Source organism: Oncorhynchus nerka, linkage group LG18 (genome assembly GCF_034236695.1).
Source record: "Oncorhynchus nerka isolate Pitt River linkage group LG18, Oner_Uvic_2.0, whole genome shotgun sequence".
NCBI lineage: Eukaryota > Metazoa > Chordata > Actinopteri > Salmoniformes > Salmonidae > Oncorhynchus > Oncorhynchus nerka.
The window spans coordinates 50,423,449-50,442,256 of record NC_088413.1 but is presented as its reverse complement, the minus strand read 5'-3'; the positions used below and the strand labels follow the sequence as shown (position 1 = coordinate 50,442,256).

General features: G+C 41.3%; 1 protein-coding gene across 1 annotated transcript in view; it reads left to right on the top strand.

Moving 5' to 3' along the window:
• Window positions 1-17,249, top strand: part of LOC115146605 (leucine-rich repeat and fibronectin type-III domain-containing protein 5-like) — a 52,368-nt gene extending 35,119 nt beyond the window's left edge. The window contains exons 2-3 of the mRNA XM_029688677.2: window positions 9,340-10,747; window positions 15,599-17,249. Of these exons, the coding sequence (XP_029544537.2) occupies window positions 9,360-10,747; window positions 15,599-16,592 (2,382 nt within the window). The 5' untranslated portion in view covers window positions 9,340-9,359 and the 3' untranslated portion in view covers window positions 16,593-17,249. The remainder of the gene's footprint in view (window positions 1-9,339; window positions 10,748-15,598) is intronic.
• Window positions 17,250-18,808: the final 1,559 nt, after the last annotated feature.

Genomic DNA, 18,808 nt, shown 5'->3' with positions numbered 1-18,808 from the left:
GTACACTTCAACTATGACAGACAAAATGAGATAAAAATCCAGAAAATCACATTGTAGGATTTTTAATGAATTTATTTGCAAATTATGGTGGAAAATAAGTATTTGGTCAATAACAAAAGTTTATCTCAATACTTTGTTATATACCCTTTTTTGGCAATGACAGAGGTCAAACGTTCTCTGTAAGTCTTCACAAGGTTTTCACACACTGTTGCTGGTATTTTGGCCCATTCCTCCATGCAGATCTCCTCTAGAGCAGTGATGTTTTGGGGCTGTTGCTGGGCAACACGGACTTTCAACTCCCTCCAAAGATTTTCTATGGGGTTGAGATCTGGAGACTGGCTAGGCCACTCCAGGACCTTGAAATGCTTCTTACGAAGCCACTCCTTCGTTGCCCGGGCGGTGTGTTTGGGATCATTGTCATGCTGAAAGACCCAGCCACGTTTCATCTTCAATGCCCTTGGTGATGGTAGTCTTTGTTACTTTGGTCCCCCGTGTGGTTCTGGGATTTTTGGTCACCGTTCTTGTGATCATTTTGACCCCACGGGGTGAGATCTTGCGTGGAGCCCCAGATCGAGAGAGATTATCAGTGGTCTTGTATGTCTTCCATTTCCTAATAATTGCTCCCACAGTTGATTTCTTCAAACCAAGCTGCTTACATATTGCAGATTCAGTCTTCCCAGCCTGGTGCAGGTCTACAATTTTGTTTCTGGTGTCCTTTGACAGCTCTTTGGTCTTGGCCATAGTGGAGTTTGGAGTGTGACTGTTCTCATTTTGTCTGTCATAGTTGAAGTGTACCTCTTTTTAAGTGGGAGAACTTGCACAATTGGTGGCTGACTAAATACTTTTTTGCCCCACTGTATTTGATCGACTGGCTCGATTCAGTCTTATGTAGAGTCAGTCTTATGCTTTTTGCATTGGATAAAAGTAGAGACTCAGAGCTAGAAAATTGTATATCATACACTACAGTTGAGGAACAACGGGAAAGTAATTATGCTTTGATATTTGGTAAACTTGTAACCTCACTTTTGAGAAAACGGCCCTTAAATCTTTTGGTAAACCTATTGGAGAGCTCTCCTTTGTTTACACCCATTCAGCATCGATCACACCCTCTCAAGCCTTAGGTCCACCCATTCCTTTAATGGTTCACATCTACTAAACAACCAAAGATTTCAAGACTGAAGGCTGGTTTATACTACGTCTGTCGACAGTTGTCGCAGTGACATCATGAACATTCTATTATCGTCCTACATCAAACTTGTCGTTGTCGTTATGAATAAGTATAAACACAAACTCCAGGCTGCATGACATCAGCAGCCTGGTGGTCCAAAATAGTATAACTTGTGTATTTTAATACCATAAACCCACCTATTTAAAAACAAATTTAGTATATGTCAATATAGCAAACCAGGCAACTAAAAGCTCATTTGTAAACAATGTTTTGGTTCGTTTTTAGCTTGTTTGCTAGCTATCTAATGTTAAGTTAGCTGGCTAGCCAGTTCAAATAACGACCATATCATATAGCTGACAACGTCTTCACTTTAGCTCATTTGTCTTCATTATTACAGGAAAATAAACTGACAACAAGATCATTATTTACAAGTTAATGGCGAGCCAATTACAGAAAATTGCTTATGGTTGTGAGTGTGATGAAATAAAAGAAGGCCATTCTACCGCAGAATTTTAGATCTTGGACACTGTCTCATTGGCATAATGTTACAGTATATACTAATTTGACTTTGGTGCAGGTCATGTCTTTACATTACTGTCTCTGGTAAACACATACGGTATCATATAAAATCAATGTTTATTTGCCAGTTGCACAGGATACAGAAGGTGTAAACGGTACAGTGAAATGGTACCCTGCATAGTGGAGTCTTTTGTTTCGACATGTAGCTAGCTAGCTAAACAATTAACCACAATCCCAACTCATAACATTAATACCCTGCATGAATCTGCAGGTAGCTAACCAACCAGGTTCAATGTTGGCTAGCTAGCTAACATTAGGCTATAACTAGCAATACAAATGGCTTTGAGATACTAATAATATTACTACACATATCATACAGGTAACGTTAGCTAGTGAGCCAGCCAGGTAACGTTACTTAGCTAGCTAACACTATGCTTTATCTTGAAATTAAGACGACTTTTGACAAAATTAGAAACGTCTAATATCTGAAAATGTAGCTAGCTAGACTCTCTTACTCGTATTTATGAAAGGACGCTTCTCCCTTTCTGTCGAGGATGCCATGGTTTCCCCTAGTTTGAAGATGTAATCCGGAGACAGGTGTTTTATACAACAGCCTTCTGTGTGTACTCTTTTCGACTCCCTCTGCATATTTGCAAACAAATGCCAGAATTTTCTCCATCTCCTTAGCTATCATAGTCTAATTCCACCGGACATTCCACTGATTTCAAAATTCTGTCCTCCAGAAAGTGGAGAGCAACACTTTTTCAGTTCTACTACGTGATATCTTTAAAAAAATCCTTGTTAGAAAGGATTACCTACAGTACGTATACTGACCAGCTCATGTTATAGACAGAAGCATGCTACATGGCAGACCAATCTGAACTCATGTCTAATCCTTTCTAACATGTTTTTTTAAAAAAGATATCACGTAGTAGAACTGCAAAAGTGTCAGGTTAAGGATTTTATCCTTATTTAACTAGGCAAGTCAGTTAAGAACAAATTCTTATTTTCAAGGAGGGCCTTGTAACAGTGGTATAACTGCCTTGTTCAGGAGAAGAATGACAGATTTTTACCTTGTCAGCTCGGGGATTCAATCTTGCAACCTTCTGGTTACAAGTCCAACGCACTAACCACTAGGGTACCTGCCACCCTGGCAGTTACCCTAGATAAGGATAATGTTTAGAGGTAAGTGGTTACCCACTGGGCAGACACTGGTTGAATCAGTGTTGTTTCCATGTCATTTCAATGAAATTACGTTGATCCAATGTGGAATAGACATTGAATTGACGTCTGCACCCAGTGGGTAGTGTTTAGGGGTTAAGGGGTTCTAAGGTTAGAAGTAAATATGATCCGTAACACTTTGAAAAATACTAAGTTGGTGATGTGATGAAAACAACATGTGGCTAGGTTATTACAGTTTACACGTCCTCACGTTGATGTGATTCTACTATGGGTATTTTAGGCACCGTGACACAATCCCAGCCTAACTCCAGTTGACGTTCATGTCAACGCTCTCACTGTTCTCAGGGCCTGCTGCCAAGCCACATGGCTCTTTCATCCGTCTCCTCTCCACCCGCCGGCCGTGTGTGTGTATTGACATATAAAACAAAAAAGAGAATATTTTGAGTGCGATGGTAACATCTCCATCAATTCAAAAATGCACATGTGCGTTGTGTGTAAAATGTGATCAGTGTTAATTATAGAGGAGTGTTCATGTTTTGGCCGGGTGCATTATTCATTGGTTTGAGCGTCTTCTGCACATCACTCCCCTGTTTGCATGCCACTGCACTGTCACTCAGCCATATTTTATTGACGAACAGGATACAGAAACGGAACAGTACCACTTGCACAACTCTGCCTTGTCCTAAACATTGAGTGTGACCGTGTTGACGAGTGGGATTATTCGTAATTTACCGTTGTTCCATGTGTCCAAGCGCTGTGCTGTGATAGTTCATTTCATAACACATTGTTGTTGAGCTCAAGCAATGTAGAATTATCTCAATGTGAACACTGTAGTATAGTTAGAAGGCTGGAGGCAAGTAGGCTGTGAGACAGAAGAACATTTTTGATATTACTGAGATTTGAAGGTTTATTGTTCTGGCTGTGTAATAAAGTGAGACTTGGCCAATATGTGTACTACTTTTGTTCAGATGTTTTCCTTTTTTAATAAGAGAGAAAAGTCTGGTAAAAGAAGCCTTTCAATCCTGCCTCAAACTCGTGTGGTAAATAAAGGACCCTTTCAGACTTTTCAAATTAGCATGGACTTCCTGAACTTTGGTTGAATGGAATAAGACAGTAGTTGTATTGCCACTCTTGTGGCCAATTACACATTCAGGACATACAAATCATGTTCCATCATGAAAGGAAGGCAAAAAAGTTGTTTTCAATGCTGTGGCACTTCCCATTTTGTATTCTGTAGCACCCTATAATTTGCTTACACGTAAACAGGCAGCAACCATCCTATGAGCAGAGCACTGCGTTGGAGTACGCGCAGGAACATCCATCTACATACATACACCTCATGCCTCCACTTGCCTCAAGGACATATCCTACTGACAACGTCTTACTTTTTACTCTCGTTCTCTCTCTCTCTCTCTCTCTCTCTCTCTCTCTGTCTCACTCTCACTGTAATATCAATTTCAAGTAGATATCATGAAAATGCTGTCTGTGTGCGTCCAAGAATGATCTTAGCTTACTTCTCTACACCTCAACGTTGTTCAGGGCATCATCGAGTGTGAACAGCTTAACTAACTCAACTACCTCACTGCTTTACCAACAATCATTCCTGGCTGCATAACTGGCACTTAGTTGAATTACTTTTGAATTACTTTAAGTATTTGAAGGTTTGGAGTGCTCTTAGATATTAATCTTAATATAGCCTATAGCCTATAATTAAATACATGAAGGACATGGAATCACCTGAACATTAGAGTAGGTCACTTTTGCGGCTTCATAATGACTAACAAATATATTTTCATAAAGAATGAGTCATAAGATAATATAATAACACTTGACATCAAGTTCTTATACATGTATAGTAACTTTGTGATTATTACAATAGCAACATTGTTGTTAGATTTGGAAATTGCTTTATTTAACGACATAATAATGGAATTAAGTGGAAAAAGGAACAGTCACAATTCCTCTTGTGTACAGTGCTATACAAATTACCAATTATTATGGTAACAACATGCTAATAAAGTGTCTCTCCAAAAGTAATTACTGTTTTATTACACAGGCATAATAGCAGTTTAATGTTACATGTTACTGAGAATGCTAAGAGTAACAAAACATGGCTATTAAGTGTCGAAAGGAAACTAAATATCCCAAAAATGCCTGCTTGAATCAACTAAAGCCGAGGTAGGTGGAAAATCATGTTTGTTTGTATTCTGAATAAACTATCCCTTTAAAGATGGTATAGCGTTTGTTTGAATAAAAACTTGAGCTGGCGGACACCCAGAGAAAATTATTATATGTAGGTGCTGACTAATGGCGAATAAACTATAAGATATACACATAAAGAGAGTCGCACACTCTATACATTATCTCCCCAGTAATTTATTGGGTAAATCACCAACGTTTAGTTATCACTGTGCCTTCTTCAGGGTGTGTGTTTGAAACAAGAGCGCTTACCTTCAGATGCCCCCTCTGCAGTATTTTCAGGTATAATTCAATTAATTGCAGCTTTTGATCTTTTCAGTGTATGCTGAAAGAGTCATACAGTAGTTGAGCGTCACAACGTATTTATACTTAGAGTATGTATACAAAATATAATTGGTCAATTGGTTTGACTTGATTATGTACACCTGGGGCAATGGACATTGAAGAGAATGTGTAGGTCAAATGTGACTGTCAGATAGACTGGAATAGTATTGGAGATTTTGTGCTCTTTTTTTTGTGCGCTATTCATTCTATTTCTATCTTCAACATGCTGTTACAGATACAGCCCTGCCAGTTGAAGGCAGTCAATCCAATAGTTTCAGAAAAGTAGTCATTTCCTGAGATTTGTGGCACTGATAAAATAATGTTTACTAAATCGAATCAAATGTTATTCGTCACATACACAGTTGACAGCAGGTATAAAAGGTGCAGCGAAATGCTTATGTGCTAGCTCCCTCACAAATGCAGTACATTAATGTAATCATTGTCAATAATAGGAATAATAGAGTCAAGTCAAAAACAACAAATAATGGAAGTAATACTAGAGGTATGGAACTATATTACATACACTATCGTTCAAAGTCTGGGGTCACTTAGAAATGTCCTTTTTAAAGAAAAACACATTTTGTCCCAATTAAAATAACATCAAATTGATTAGGAATACATTGTAGACATTGTTAATATTGTAAATGACAGGAAACGGTTGATTTTTAATGGAATATCTACATAGGCGTACAGAGGCCCATTATCAGCAACCGTCACTCCTGTGTTCCAATGGCACGTTGTGTTAGCTAATCCAAGTTTATAATTTTAAAAGGCTAAATGATCATTAGAAAACTCTTTTGCAATTATGGTAGCACGGCTGAAAACTGTTGTACTGATTAAAGAAGCAATAAAACTGGCCTTCTAGGCAGAGTTGCAAAGAAATAGCCATACCTCAGACTGGCCAATAAAAATAAAAGATTAGGATGGGCAAAATAACACAGACACTGGACAGAGGAACTCTGCCTAAAAAGCCAGCATCCTGGAGTCGCCTCTCCACTGTTGATTTCGAGACTGGTGTTTTGTGGGTACTATTTAATGAAGCTGCCAGTTGATGACTTGTGAGGCGTCTGTTTCTCAAACTAGACACTCTAATGTACTTGTCCTCTTGCTCATTTGTGCACCGGGGCCTCTGACTCCTCTTTTTATTCTGGTTAGGGCCAGTTTGCGCTGTTCTGTGAAGGGAGTAGTACACAGCGTTGTACAAGATGTTCAGTTTCTTGGCAATTTCTCTCTCATGGAATAGCCTTAATTTCTCAGAACAAAAATATACTGACGAGTTTCAGAAGAAAGCGCTTTGTTTCTGTCCATTTTGAGCTTGTAATCGAACCCATAAATGCTGGTGCTCCAGATACTCAACTAGTCTAAAGAAGGCCCGTTTCATTACAACAGTTTTCGGCTGTGCTAACATAATTGCAAAAGGGTTTTCTAATGATCAATAAGCCTTTTAAAATGGTAAACTTGGATTAGCTAACACAACGTGCCATTGGAACACAGGAGTGATGGTTGCTGATAATAGACCTCTGTATGCCTTTGCGGATATTTCATTAAAAATCTGCCGTTTCCAGCTACAATAGTCATTTACAACATTAACAATGTCTACACTGTATATCTGATCAATTTGATGTTATTTTAATGGACAAAAAATGTGATCTTCTTTCAAAAACAAGGACATTTCTAAGTGATCCAAAAGCATTGAACGGTATTGTATATGGAAATCAATGGGTCCTGTTCAAAAGCAATGCACTCAATAGGGAATTGGAGAATCATCAAAATGTTATTTTTGAAGGTTCTCTGTCTTCATGTGTATAAACCATCACACGTAGCTGTCACTTAAAGATTGCACTGAGATTTTAGATTCAGTAAAAATAGCTACTAATTTACATTCATGGGCATATTTGCATGGGTGTGACATTCTTTGTTTGTAATCCAATTCACATAAATCCATTACAATATCATATTTATTTCCTCCTCGTTCCTCCCTCCATCCTTTTTTATTTCTGGTCCCCCCACACAAACACAAACAGCAGTATGTACAGCCTGAAAGAGAAATCAATGTTAAAAAATTACAGTGTGGTAATGAACATGATCCTGCTGTCTGCTTTGTCAGTGGGCAGCAGTGTTGCTTTCATTACCCTGTGGTGCTATGACCTTCCTGTGTGCTCTGGAGACACGACCCCCCGTGATTAGAAAATCACACAGGCTGCCATGCCATGCAAGACTTTCTCTGGTGCTGCATGTCATGTGATTCATCGTGTCCCAAATGGCACCATATTCCCTATGCAGTGCACTACTTTTGTCCAGAGCCCTATGGACCCTGGTTTAAAGTAGTGCACTATACATGGAATAGGGTGCCATTTGGGATACATATATTGACTCTGTACCTACCTTTCAAGGGCCCCTGTCATGTTATTAGTAGCCTGTCATGTGACGCGTACCTATTCTCCTTCATCAAAATGACATGTTATGCCAGATCATCCTATAGGCTAAATGAGGCCTTTTTCGTCAAAATGAGGTAATCATATAGCACGTGTATATGTTAGGCAAGCCAGTGGTTTTTACATGTTTCCGTGTCATGTATGCTCTGGCTGGCTATGATGATAGACCGTTATGTCGACATGATCACATTCCCTTTACAGCACAAAATAAAATTTCCCTGTCAGGTTTTTTCAACCTCATTACATTGATTTTATTTAATTTGCCCATCATCCTTCCTGTGAAGCCAGGCAGGCAGGCAGGCTGAGTGAGTAGCGAGACACTTATCTTCTCATTACATACTTTCCTCAGTGTAATTACAGCGGTGATATCTTCCCACGTGTCAGATATGTCCGCTGCAGTCCGCAGTACAGGCTGAAGCATTATGAAACAGCTCCTCTGTTCTGCACTCCCACACACTTGTAATGCGGAGTAAGTGACCCAACACAGGGTTGGCATGACTCATTCTGGGTATGGAGGAGAGGAGAACAGCAAGGGATGTGTTTAAAAGTAAAAAGCTCTGTCGTTCCACCTATTAGGTGCCTTTTGAGTAGTGTAACGTGGTAAAAATCTAATTTTAACATTCTGTCATACACATGTTCAACTTAAGAAAAAAACTTTTTCCCATTTCAAGAGGTTAAATAAAAAAATGTCTATAGTAGTGAACTATTAAGTGCCAAATAAAGTAGGATTGACAACCTCATCTTAAATCATCCATAAATCCCCTTGTGACAAGGGGGAATGGAAGCTTGTTGTGTACAACAGGGAAGGGCAATTAAATGCAAGCTTCACAAAAAATGTGAGATTGTTTAAACATTTCTTTGGCTATTAGGGTGTTATGCTTGACCCACTCAGTTTTCCACCACAAAACATCAGAACATGGCCAAAAAGAGTAAAACTAGCTCACCTGCTTTTACACTATGATTTGACTATTAGATATTCAATGTTTATTTTGTAAAATAAAAATTCCCCACCATATTAAAATGAGAGTTCAGATCACATAAAAGGGTTGACCTCAAAAATGAGGAAGAGTTCTTTTTCTCCTTAAAATGAATTACTAATAACATGAAATAACCAATAATCTTCTGAAATTACTTTGTCATAGCAACAAAATAACTAGGGCTATGCAATGATGGTGAAAACTTGGATGTCTGAATTAAGTGGGTTAAAATCTTCCTAGAAGTCACAGAGGATACACAGAGGGACATGAAATTACGTCATATAGACTTTATTGTAACCAGTTTCTAGTTGTACTGACATCATTTCAACCAGTTTTGACCCCTGGGTATTTCTTACTAAATGGCCCCATTATACTGGGAACTGATACGTGTTCAAGACTGGGGTGGAATTTAACTCAGAGCGTCTTTACTCAAGATGTTAGTGTCACTGCTGGTGTAGTTTCTGGTGGTGAATGTCATGATCCAGTTCAAATGATTAATTATCTTTTTTTCTCTCCTCTCTGTCTTATGTTGCAGGTGTTTGAACCTGACTTACAATGGAAAAACTGCTGGTCTGTCTGTTGGTTATTGGAATGGCAGTGAAGGCCCAGATCTGTCCGAAGCGCTGTGTCTGTCAAATACTATCTCCCAATCTTGCAACCCTCTGTGCCAAAAAAGGTCTCCTCTTTGTCCCCCCGAACATTGACAGGCACACCGTGGAGCTACGGCTGGCAGACAACTTCGTCACCAGCATCAAGAGGAAAGACTTTGCCAACATGACCAGGTTGCAGGACCTCACCCTGTCAAGGAATACCATTAGCTTCATCACGCCACACGCGTTTTCTGACCTGGAGAACCTCCGCGCCTTGCACGTGAACAGCAACCGGCTGACCCGGATATCCAACGACACCTTTAGCGGCATGTCCAAGCTGCACCACCTGATCCTCAACAACAACCAGCTGATGTTGATCCACCTGGGGGCTTTCAATGATCTGCTGGCCCTGGAGGAGCTCGACCTGTCCTACAACAACTTGGAGTCCATCCCCTGGGAGGCTATCCAGAGGATGACGAGCCTCCACACCCTCAGCCTGGACCACAACATGATCGACTACATTCCTGAGGAGACCTTTTCTCTTCTGCAAAAGCTCAACCGCTTGGACGTAACCTCAAATAAGTTACAGAAGCTTCCTCCAGATCCTCTGTTCCAGCGGGCCCAGGTTTTGGCCACGTCTGGGATCATGAACCCTTCCTCGTTCGCACTGAGCTTCGGCGGGAACCCACTGCACTGCAACTGTGAGTTGCTGTGGCTGAGGCGCCTGAGTCGAGAGGATGATCTGGAGACATGCGCATCGCCGCAGCACCTCTCTGGACGCTATTTCTGGTCTATCCCAGAGGAGGAGTTCCTGTGTGAACCTCCTCTCATCACCCGGTACTCCCATGAGATGAGGGTGCTGGAGGGCCAGAGGGTGGCCCTGAGGTGCAAGGCCAGGGGGGACCCTGAGCCTGCCATACACTGGATCTCTCCAGAGGGGAAGCTGGTGTCGAACTCCTCCCGGACGTTGGTCTACACGAATGGAACCCTGGACATTTTGATCAGCACTGTGAAGGACACAGGATCCTTCACCTGCATCTCATCCAACCCAGCTGGTGAGGCACATCAGACTGTTGAGCTGCTGATTATCAAACTCCCACACATCTCCAACAGCACCAACAACATCCAGGAGCCTGACCCTGGCTCTTCAGACATCTCCACGTCCACCAGGGCTGGGGCAAATGGCAGCAACCACACTGGAGACACTAAAACTAGTCCGGATAAGAGAGTGGTCATCGCTGAGGCCACATCCTCCACAGCACTCATCAAGTTCAACTTCCAGAGGAATATACCTGGGATCCGCATGTTCCAGATTCAGTACAATGGCAGTTATGATGACTCTCTTGTGTACAGGTAGGTTCCATTCAATCCCTTCAAATGATTTGTGCATGATTTGTGTATGAAATGTGTGGTGAAATGCGTAATGGCCCTAATGGATTTAATTTCAATCATCAAGTACACTTATAGTATAGGTTCAGAGATGTTTTTATATTTTTTCGATGGAGATTCATCTCAAATACGTTCACACACTATGCAAACACAAAAGTATGTTTTATAGGCTTTCAACCACTTGTTTGTAAAATCATCCTAACCATCCTAACGAATCAAGGCTATAAACTAAACAACCAAAACAAGTTTCTATTGCTAAGCAATTACAGTAGCCACGATATGAGATTTAAAAGATGTTTAGCTAGTAGCTGATTCTTAATTGTGGAGCGTTTTACAAAAACAACTAAATAATTTATAAATGTATTTAAAAAACAAAAAGATAATTTATATAAAATCCCAATGCTATTCCATTAGTTTTTTTTTAGATAATCTGTAATCCTTGAAAATGTATTAGTAAAACACCCGCAAAGCAAAACCCCCAAATGGACTCGGGCGGGCCGTGTGACAGAGGGATCATGATCTCATATTGATTAAGATGAGATGAACTCTGCATTGTGAAGCATCAGAGATGAACATAACTGCCATGTATTCTCTGTGATGTGAATAGGAGGTTATTAGATTTCAACGAGGTCGTCAGTGAAATGGCCCATTTTAGTCAGTTCAACACAATCTAATTCAGTCTGAACTACAATTAACTGGCACTGTAATGGACACAAATTGATTCGGTCTCAATAACAAACAATTAGCTGTAACTCCAATGGGCAGGAGCAAACGGTCTTCGGTTCATTAACAAATACAGTACATCTGTCACTTTTTTGTGTTGATCTAATAGAGAAGGATCAACCTATGTCACTGAGCAGCATCTATCTTCAGAGAGTAGAGAGTGCTGAACACCAGGCTTCTTTTAAAGGAGTTTCTGAACACTATTACAATACATTGTTTACCCTTATTTTAACAGGTAAATTGACTGAGAACACTATCATTTACAGCAATGACCTGGGGAATAGTTTCACTGGAGAGGAGGGTGGATGAATGAGCCAATTGGAAGCTGAGAATGATTAGGTGGCCATGATGGTATGAGGGCCAGATGAGGAATTTAGCCAGGATACCGTGGTTAACACCCCTACTCTTACAATCAGTGTCTTGGGATCTTTAGTGACCACAGAGAGTCAGGAAAGACAGCACTCTAAACAGAGCAATGTTCCCAATCACAGCCCTGGGGCATTGGGATATTTTTTTAGAACAGAGGAAAACGTGCCTCCTATTGGCCCTCCAACACAACTTACAGCAGAATCTGGTTTCCCATCCAGGGTCCAACCAGTACCAACCCTGTTTAGCTTCAGAGGTAAGCCAGCAGTGGGATGCAGGTGGATATGCTGCTGGTGTCCAATAAAAAATGTTTTTTTTATAAGCTAAACACTGTGTTGATATTGAGGATCACCATAGGTCTCTGGAGTACCTTGACCTTTTGAATAGCATATCTCCTGTCAATATATCCTACAAGCACAGGCCTTTTCGGTTTTATTGTAGTGTTCTCCATTGTTGTTTCACCTGCACACATTCATTTCCCTTTCAACATTATGCATTACTCAAAGAGGATGTGATAAAAACAAATCTGGGCATCAAACAAATTGTGTGACAAGTTTTATGTGCAAACAAATCAGGAGAATGAGCCTCTTTTAAAGCACTCCAACTTGTGCAATTTCAGTCAGCAAAAGGCCCTGTGAAACAGGTAATACCTGGCTCAGATCTGCTTAAGGTATAAAATAAGCCACTTCATTCAAATGATATGGTTCCAATTTCCATTACATATCTAATAAACACACTCCGGATAACATAACAATATTGTTGACATTTTACGTTGTCTGTCTCTCACGTGATTGTAAATGGGTTCAAACTAAAAGAATACAGATATTCCATTCGTTTTTCGATGACATGGCGGGATGGATTTTCGATGACTGTGCTGTGCTGTGCTATTTTCCACAGTGCCATGGCTTTCAAAACTATTAGTAGGGCACTTTACTATTGCCTGTTGGTGAATGTCAGGGAGGTCAACCTCCATGTGAAGTCACCCTACATGAAGTTATCTCGGTTTGAGCTCAGTACATGTTAATGGTAAATACATCAGTGGAAGTGTTGTTCACTTTTTGGGTGCTGTTGTTTTTATCTTTTACATTTTAAGAGTTTAACGCATTTTCTTGACAATGTACACTGAGTATACCAAACATTCCTAATATATACTCCCCCTTCCCCTTTTGCCCTCAGAACAAACTAAATTCGTCGGGGCATGGGCTCTACAAGGTATCGAAAGCATTTGAAAGGAATGTTGGCCCAAGTTGACTCCAATGCTTCCCACAGTTTTGTCAAGTTGTCTGGATGTCCTTTGGGTGGTGGATCAATCTTGATACACACAGGAAACTGTTGAGCGTGAAAAACCCAGCAGCATTGCAGTTCTTGACACAAACCTGTGCGCCTGGCACCTACTACCATACCCCATTCAAAGGCACTTAAATATTTTGTCTTGCCCATTCACCCTCTGAATGGCACACATACACAATCCATGTCCATGGGGTGGCAGGGTAGCCAAGTGATTAGAGCGTTGTACTAGTAAGTGGAAGGTTGCAAGTTCAAACCCCTGAGCTGACAAGGTACAAATCTGTCGTTCTGCCCCTGAACAGGCAGTTAACCCACTGTTCCTAGGCCGTCATTGAAAATAAGAATTTGTTCTTAACTGACTTGCCTAATAAAGGTAATAAAAATAAATGTCTCAAAGCTTGAAAATCCTTATTTAACCTGTCTCCTCCCCTTCATCTACACTGATTGAAGTGGATTTAATAAGTGACATCAATAAGGGATCATAGCTTTCACCTGGATTCACCTGGTCAGTCTATGTCATGGAAAGAGCAGGTGTTCTTAAAGTTTTGTATAATCAGTGTCTGCTATGGTCTATGATTCAATTCATTTCATTGCTTTGGCAATGCAATCAGTTCCATATGGGTTTGAGTGTAGCAAAATCATAATCAACAAAGAAAAAGGATACAGTAGTTACCGGTATTCACCCCTTCAAATGAGTGGATTTGGCTGTTTCAGCCACACCTGTTGCTGTCAGGTGTATAACATAGTGCACACAGCCATGCAATCTCCATAGACAGACATTAGAAATCGAATGGCCTTACTGAAGAGCTCAGTGACTTTCAACGTGGCACCGTCATAGAATGCCACCTTTCCAACCAGTCAGTTCATTAAATTTCTGCCCTGCTAGAGCTGCCCCGGGCAACTGTAAGTGTTGTTATTGTGAAGTGGAAAAATCTAGGAGTAACAACAGCTCGGCCCCGAAGTGGTAGGCTACACAAGCTCACAGTATGGGAACACCGAGTGCAGAAGCACATGGCGCAAAAAAAACGTCTGTCATCAGTTAGAGCACTCACTACTGAGTTCCAAACTGCCTCTGGAAGCAACGTCAGCACAACAACTGTTCGTCAGGAGTTCATGAAATGAGTTTCCGTGGCCGAGCAGCCAGACACAAACCTAACATCACCATACGCAATGCCGTGTCGGCTGGAGTGGTGTAAAGCTTGCTGCCATCGGACTCAGCAGCAGTGGAAATGCGTTGTCTGGAGTGATGAATCACGCTTCACCATCTGGCAGTCTGACGGGTGAATCTGGGTTTGGCGGATGCCAGGAGAACGCTACCTGCTCCAATGCATAGTGCCAACTTTAAAGTTTGGTGGAGGAGGAATAATGGTCTGGGGCTGTTTTTCATGGTTCGGGCTAGGCCTCTTTGTTCCAGTGAAGGGAAATCTTAACACTACAGTATACAATGACATTGTAGACGATTCTGTGCTTCCAACTTTGTGGCAACAGTTTGACAACACCCAGGTGCACAAAGCGAGGTCCATATAGAAATGGTTTGTTGAGATCGGTGTGGAAGAACTTGACTAGCCTGCACAGAACCCTGACCTCAACTCCATCGAACAACTTTGGGATGAATTGGAACGCTGACTGCGAACGAGGCCTAATCACCCAACATCAGTGCATGACCTCCCTAATGCACTTGTGGCTGAATGGAAGCAAGTCCCTGCAGCAATGTTCCAATATCTAGTGGAAAGCCTTCCCAGAAGAGTGGAGGCTGGTATAGCAGTAAAGGTGGGACCAACTCCATATTAATGCCAATGATTTTGGAATGAGATGTTCGAAGACCAGGTGTCCACATACTTTTGGTCATGTAGTGTTCTCTTTGAAGAGGTAGGGTTTCAGATGTTTTTGGGAGATGGGCAGGGACTCATGCTGTACCAGCATCATTGGGGTGACCATGACAGAGAAGAGCTTTGACTGGGCTGAGTGGGAGCTGCCCTCCCGTAGGCGTGGGATGGCCAAGAAACCAGAGGTGGCAGAACGGGGTATTCAGGTTGGGGTGTAGGGTTTGAAAATAGCCTGGAGGTAGGGAAGGGCAGTTCCTCTTGCTGCTCTGTAGGCCATGGGGTTAGTACATTAGAAGCCAAACGATGTTCAGAAGTATGAATGACATTCGCATTCACCCAGTCAATGTATGCTGTCTAATGTTATACAGGAATATTGCACACAGACATGGTATAACAAGTTACGTTGTTCATTTTAGGATTTATTACTCTCCAAAAATAGATTCATTTAATGAAACACAGCATTGTCATTTTAAATGCAGCAACTAGGATTGTTTTAAGAATATAGGAAAATGCTTCTCAACAGCAGAAGCACATTTGGAACAATTGGTAAGAAAATATCATGTTTTATTTGAATCCACATTGATATCTTTCCTTTGTCCTTCTCTCCTCTCAGAATGATTCCCCCCACAAGCAAAAACTTCCTAGTCAATAACCTGGCTGCTGGAACGTCGTATGACCTGTGTGTTCTGGCCATATACGACGACGGTATCACTTCCCTCACCGCCACCCGCGTGGTGGGCTGCGTCCAGTTCACCACCGAGTCTGAGTACCTGCGCTGTCACTTCATGCAGTCCCAGTTCCTGGGAGGCACCATGATCATCATCATCGGCGGCATCATCGTGGCCTCCGTCCTCGTCTTCATCATCATCCTCATGATCCGCTATAAGGTCTGCAACACCAGTGACTCGGGCAAAGGCACATTGGTCACCAACGTCCACTCCCAGACCAATGGGGCGCAGTCTCAAGGGTGCACCGTCAATCCCTCTGTGTCCAAACAGGCCGTGGGAGGGTCAGGGTCAGAGGGAGGGGGAGGAGGGTCTATAAAGGCCACTGGGCACGCGCCAGACACTCTGACGGACTCATCTGAGACCTCTCTCCCAGACTGCTCCACTGCTACTTCTCTGGTGAGCCAGAGCTGGAACACGCCTGGCTCCTCAGGGTCTCTGAAGCCAAAGCGCAAGCCTGCGCCAAAGCCCTCCGCTACTGCTTCTGTCACCCCTGAGCCCAAGGTAGAGGCCCTCCCCAACGCTGAGACCCAGAACACCAACCGCAACAACTCCACGGCTCTGCAGCATCCTCCCGCCCCGGTATTTCACTCCCCCCTACCCTACTCACGCATCAAGGACACGCCCATATTAAGACGCGCACACCCCAGACCATCCTCCAAGTACCTGACCTTACCGGTGGAAGGGGTGAGGGCCAAACGTAGGTACTCTCTAAACGAGGACTCGTCCAAGCACCACTGCTACATTGGGGTAACAAAACTTGGGAATATGTGGTCTAAGCGGAGTAAGTCCATGAATGGGATGCTACTTCAACAGGAAAATATAGACAGTGGCAAGGCCACCATTTCCAGTTCAGAGTGGATTCTAGAAAGTACTGTGTGACTTTTCTGTTTGTATGTATGTGTGTGATTGAATGTGTGTGTGGGGACATCTGTTTTTGATTCTTTAGATTTTTTTTGCGTTTCAGTTTACTTTTCTTTTTTTAAAACCAATAGTAAAACGGATGCTTGCCTTGTAGTAATCAGAATTTCATCAATGTTCTCCTCTGATGTGGAGAATCTCCAGCAGCTCGGAGCCCAGTGCTCGGCAGTCCATGCAGTGTTTTCATACCCATACAAAAAATTGAGAAAAATAAATCCAACACACCCACCCAGTTATACAGTACATACACCCAGTGTTGTCGTTGTGGCAAGAGAAAAGCATTGGTGCCTTCCTCTGCATTACAGTTTTCCTCTTGCAAGGAGCACCAATAGGATTTCAGTTGTCCCTGACAGGGGATTTGGGGATCGAGAGGAACATGAGAGATTTCACAAAAAGCCTTTCTATTACAGGGAAATAATGACCTGCATATAGAGACAACACAAAAAACAACTATCAAAGCCTTGTTACTGGACCTCTTAATAAATTGATATTTTTTAAAGAACAATTCAAGCTTTCTTTTCAGTGACATTGATATTGCCTTTGTTTTAAGGCACAAAAAAGCCCTGTACAGAGAAACAACATCTGCTGTGTTGTTATGTTGTGTAAAATAAAATAAAAATGAAACAAGTATATTTTGTTGGTTTTGTGTTGGTAAATACATTTCTAATCTCTTCATCCCAGACAGGTATATTTTCAGACAAGCCCTACCATACCTACACAATTCAATAATGTTCAATGTAACCTAACCAACCCCAAACTTTTTTGTGTTCCCAAAGCTTGTCAAAATGTTCGTCTGACCTACCAGATAAACCAAGAAAATGTCTTAAGACTCAATCTGTAGTCTTTAGCCACAGCCCTAAAAGCCCTAGAGTTATCTATGCCAAGATAAGACAATTGCACTTATTGCAACATGATACTACAGTATCAGAATTTATGAAGGCTGATAGAAAATAACTACTGATGTATGGGGACTCAAGTCAATGTTTCAGTAGCCAATCCATTTTATTAGATACAGCTTACATTCATGTAGCATGGAAACTGACGTGCAGGTTGATATTTCTCACTCACGGTACCTAAGGACTCCACCTCAGGAGATTTTAATCAATCTGATGCCAGATACATGAAGCCTGCCATGTACTGTACCAGTAGAAAAAAGGATTTACATGTTTTAGTACAATTCAGGAAGGGGTTAATAAATGATTCCACACGAAACCCAGATACCTGAGCTTGGGCCTGGTGCACAATGCTACTGAACTCATAATGTGCTCAGTGACATAGGATAGGATGAATATAAATCACTTTAATATCCCGAGGGGAAATTGTCTTAGACACAGTACTGTTGTATACAAAATAAGCACAGCACATTGCACACTCAACATTATACATACATTGCATGTTACCTATGTCATACGTATTGGTGTTGTTGAATGAATACTTGATGAAATGAAGTCATTACGACTATATAATAATCAATTTGTTTTAATTATTTCATTTCAACCAGATTTGCCTGCTGGGATGAGTGTAATGTCAGGTTTCTTACATGCTCCCATGTGTATCAATTCACTACGTTTTCTGCATTGGTCTTCTCTTTCTTACGTCAAAGCAGTAGTGTATGTTGACTCAAAGACTTGAAAGGTGAGTGAACTCTGGGTACATTTTTTGCAAAATCTTTAAATATTTCATTCTACTGGGCTATAGCTATATAATGCAATTGCAAACCATGCCTATAAATGTCAGCAGGTACACAGAAGTGAGGTGATAATATATGGGAAAAACAACAGATAAAGTGCCTTCAGAAAGTATTCATATCCCCTGACTTGTTCCACATTTAGTTGTGTTACAGCCTGAATTCAAAATTGATTAAATGTTTTTTTTTTCACATCGATCTACACACAATATTCCATATTGACAAAGTGAAAACATATTTTTAGAAATGTTGACAAATTTATTGAAAATGAAATACAGAAATATCTCACTTATACATACGTATTCACACCCCTTAGTCAATACTTTGTAGAAGCACCTTTGACAGCGATTACACCTACGAGTCTTACTGGGTAAGTCTCTAAGAGCTTTCCACACCTGAATAGTGCATTACCTGAATTGCCCATTATTCTTTTCAAAATTCTTCAAGCTCTGTCAAATTGGTTGTTGATCATTGCTAGACAACAATTTTC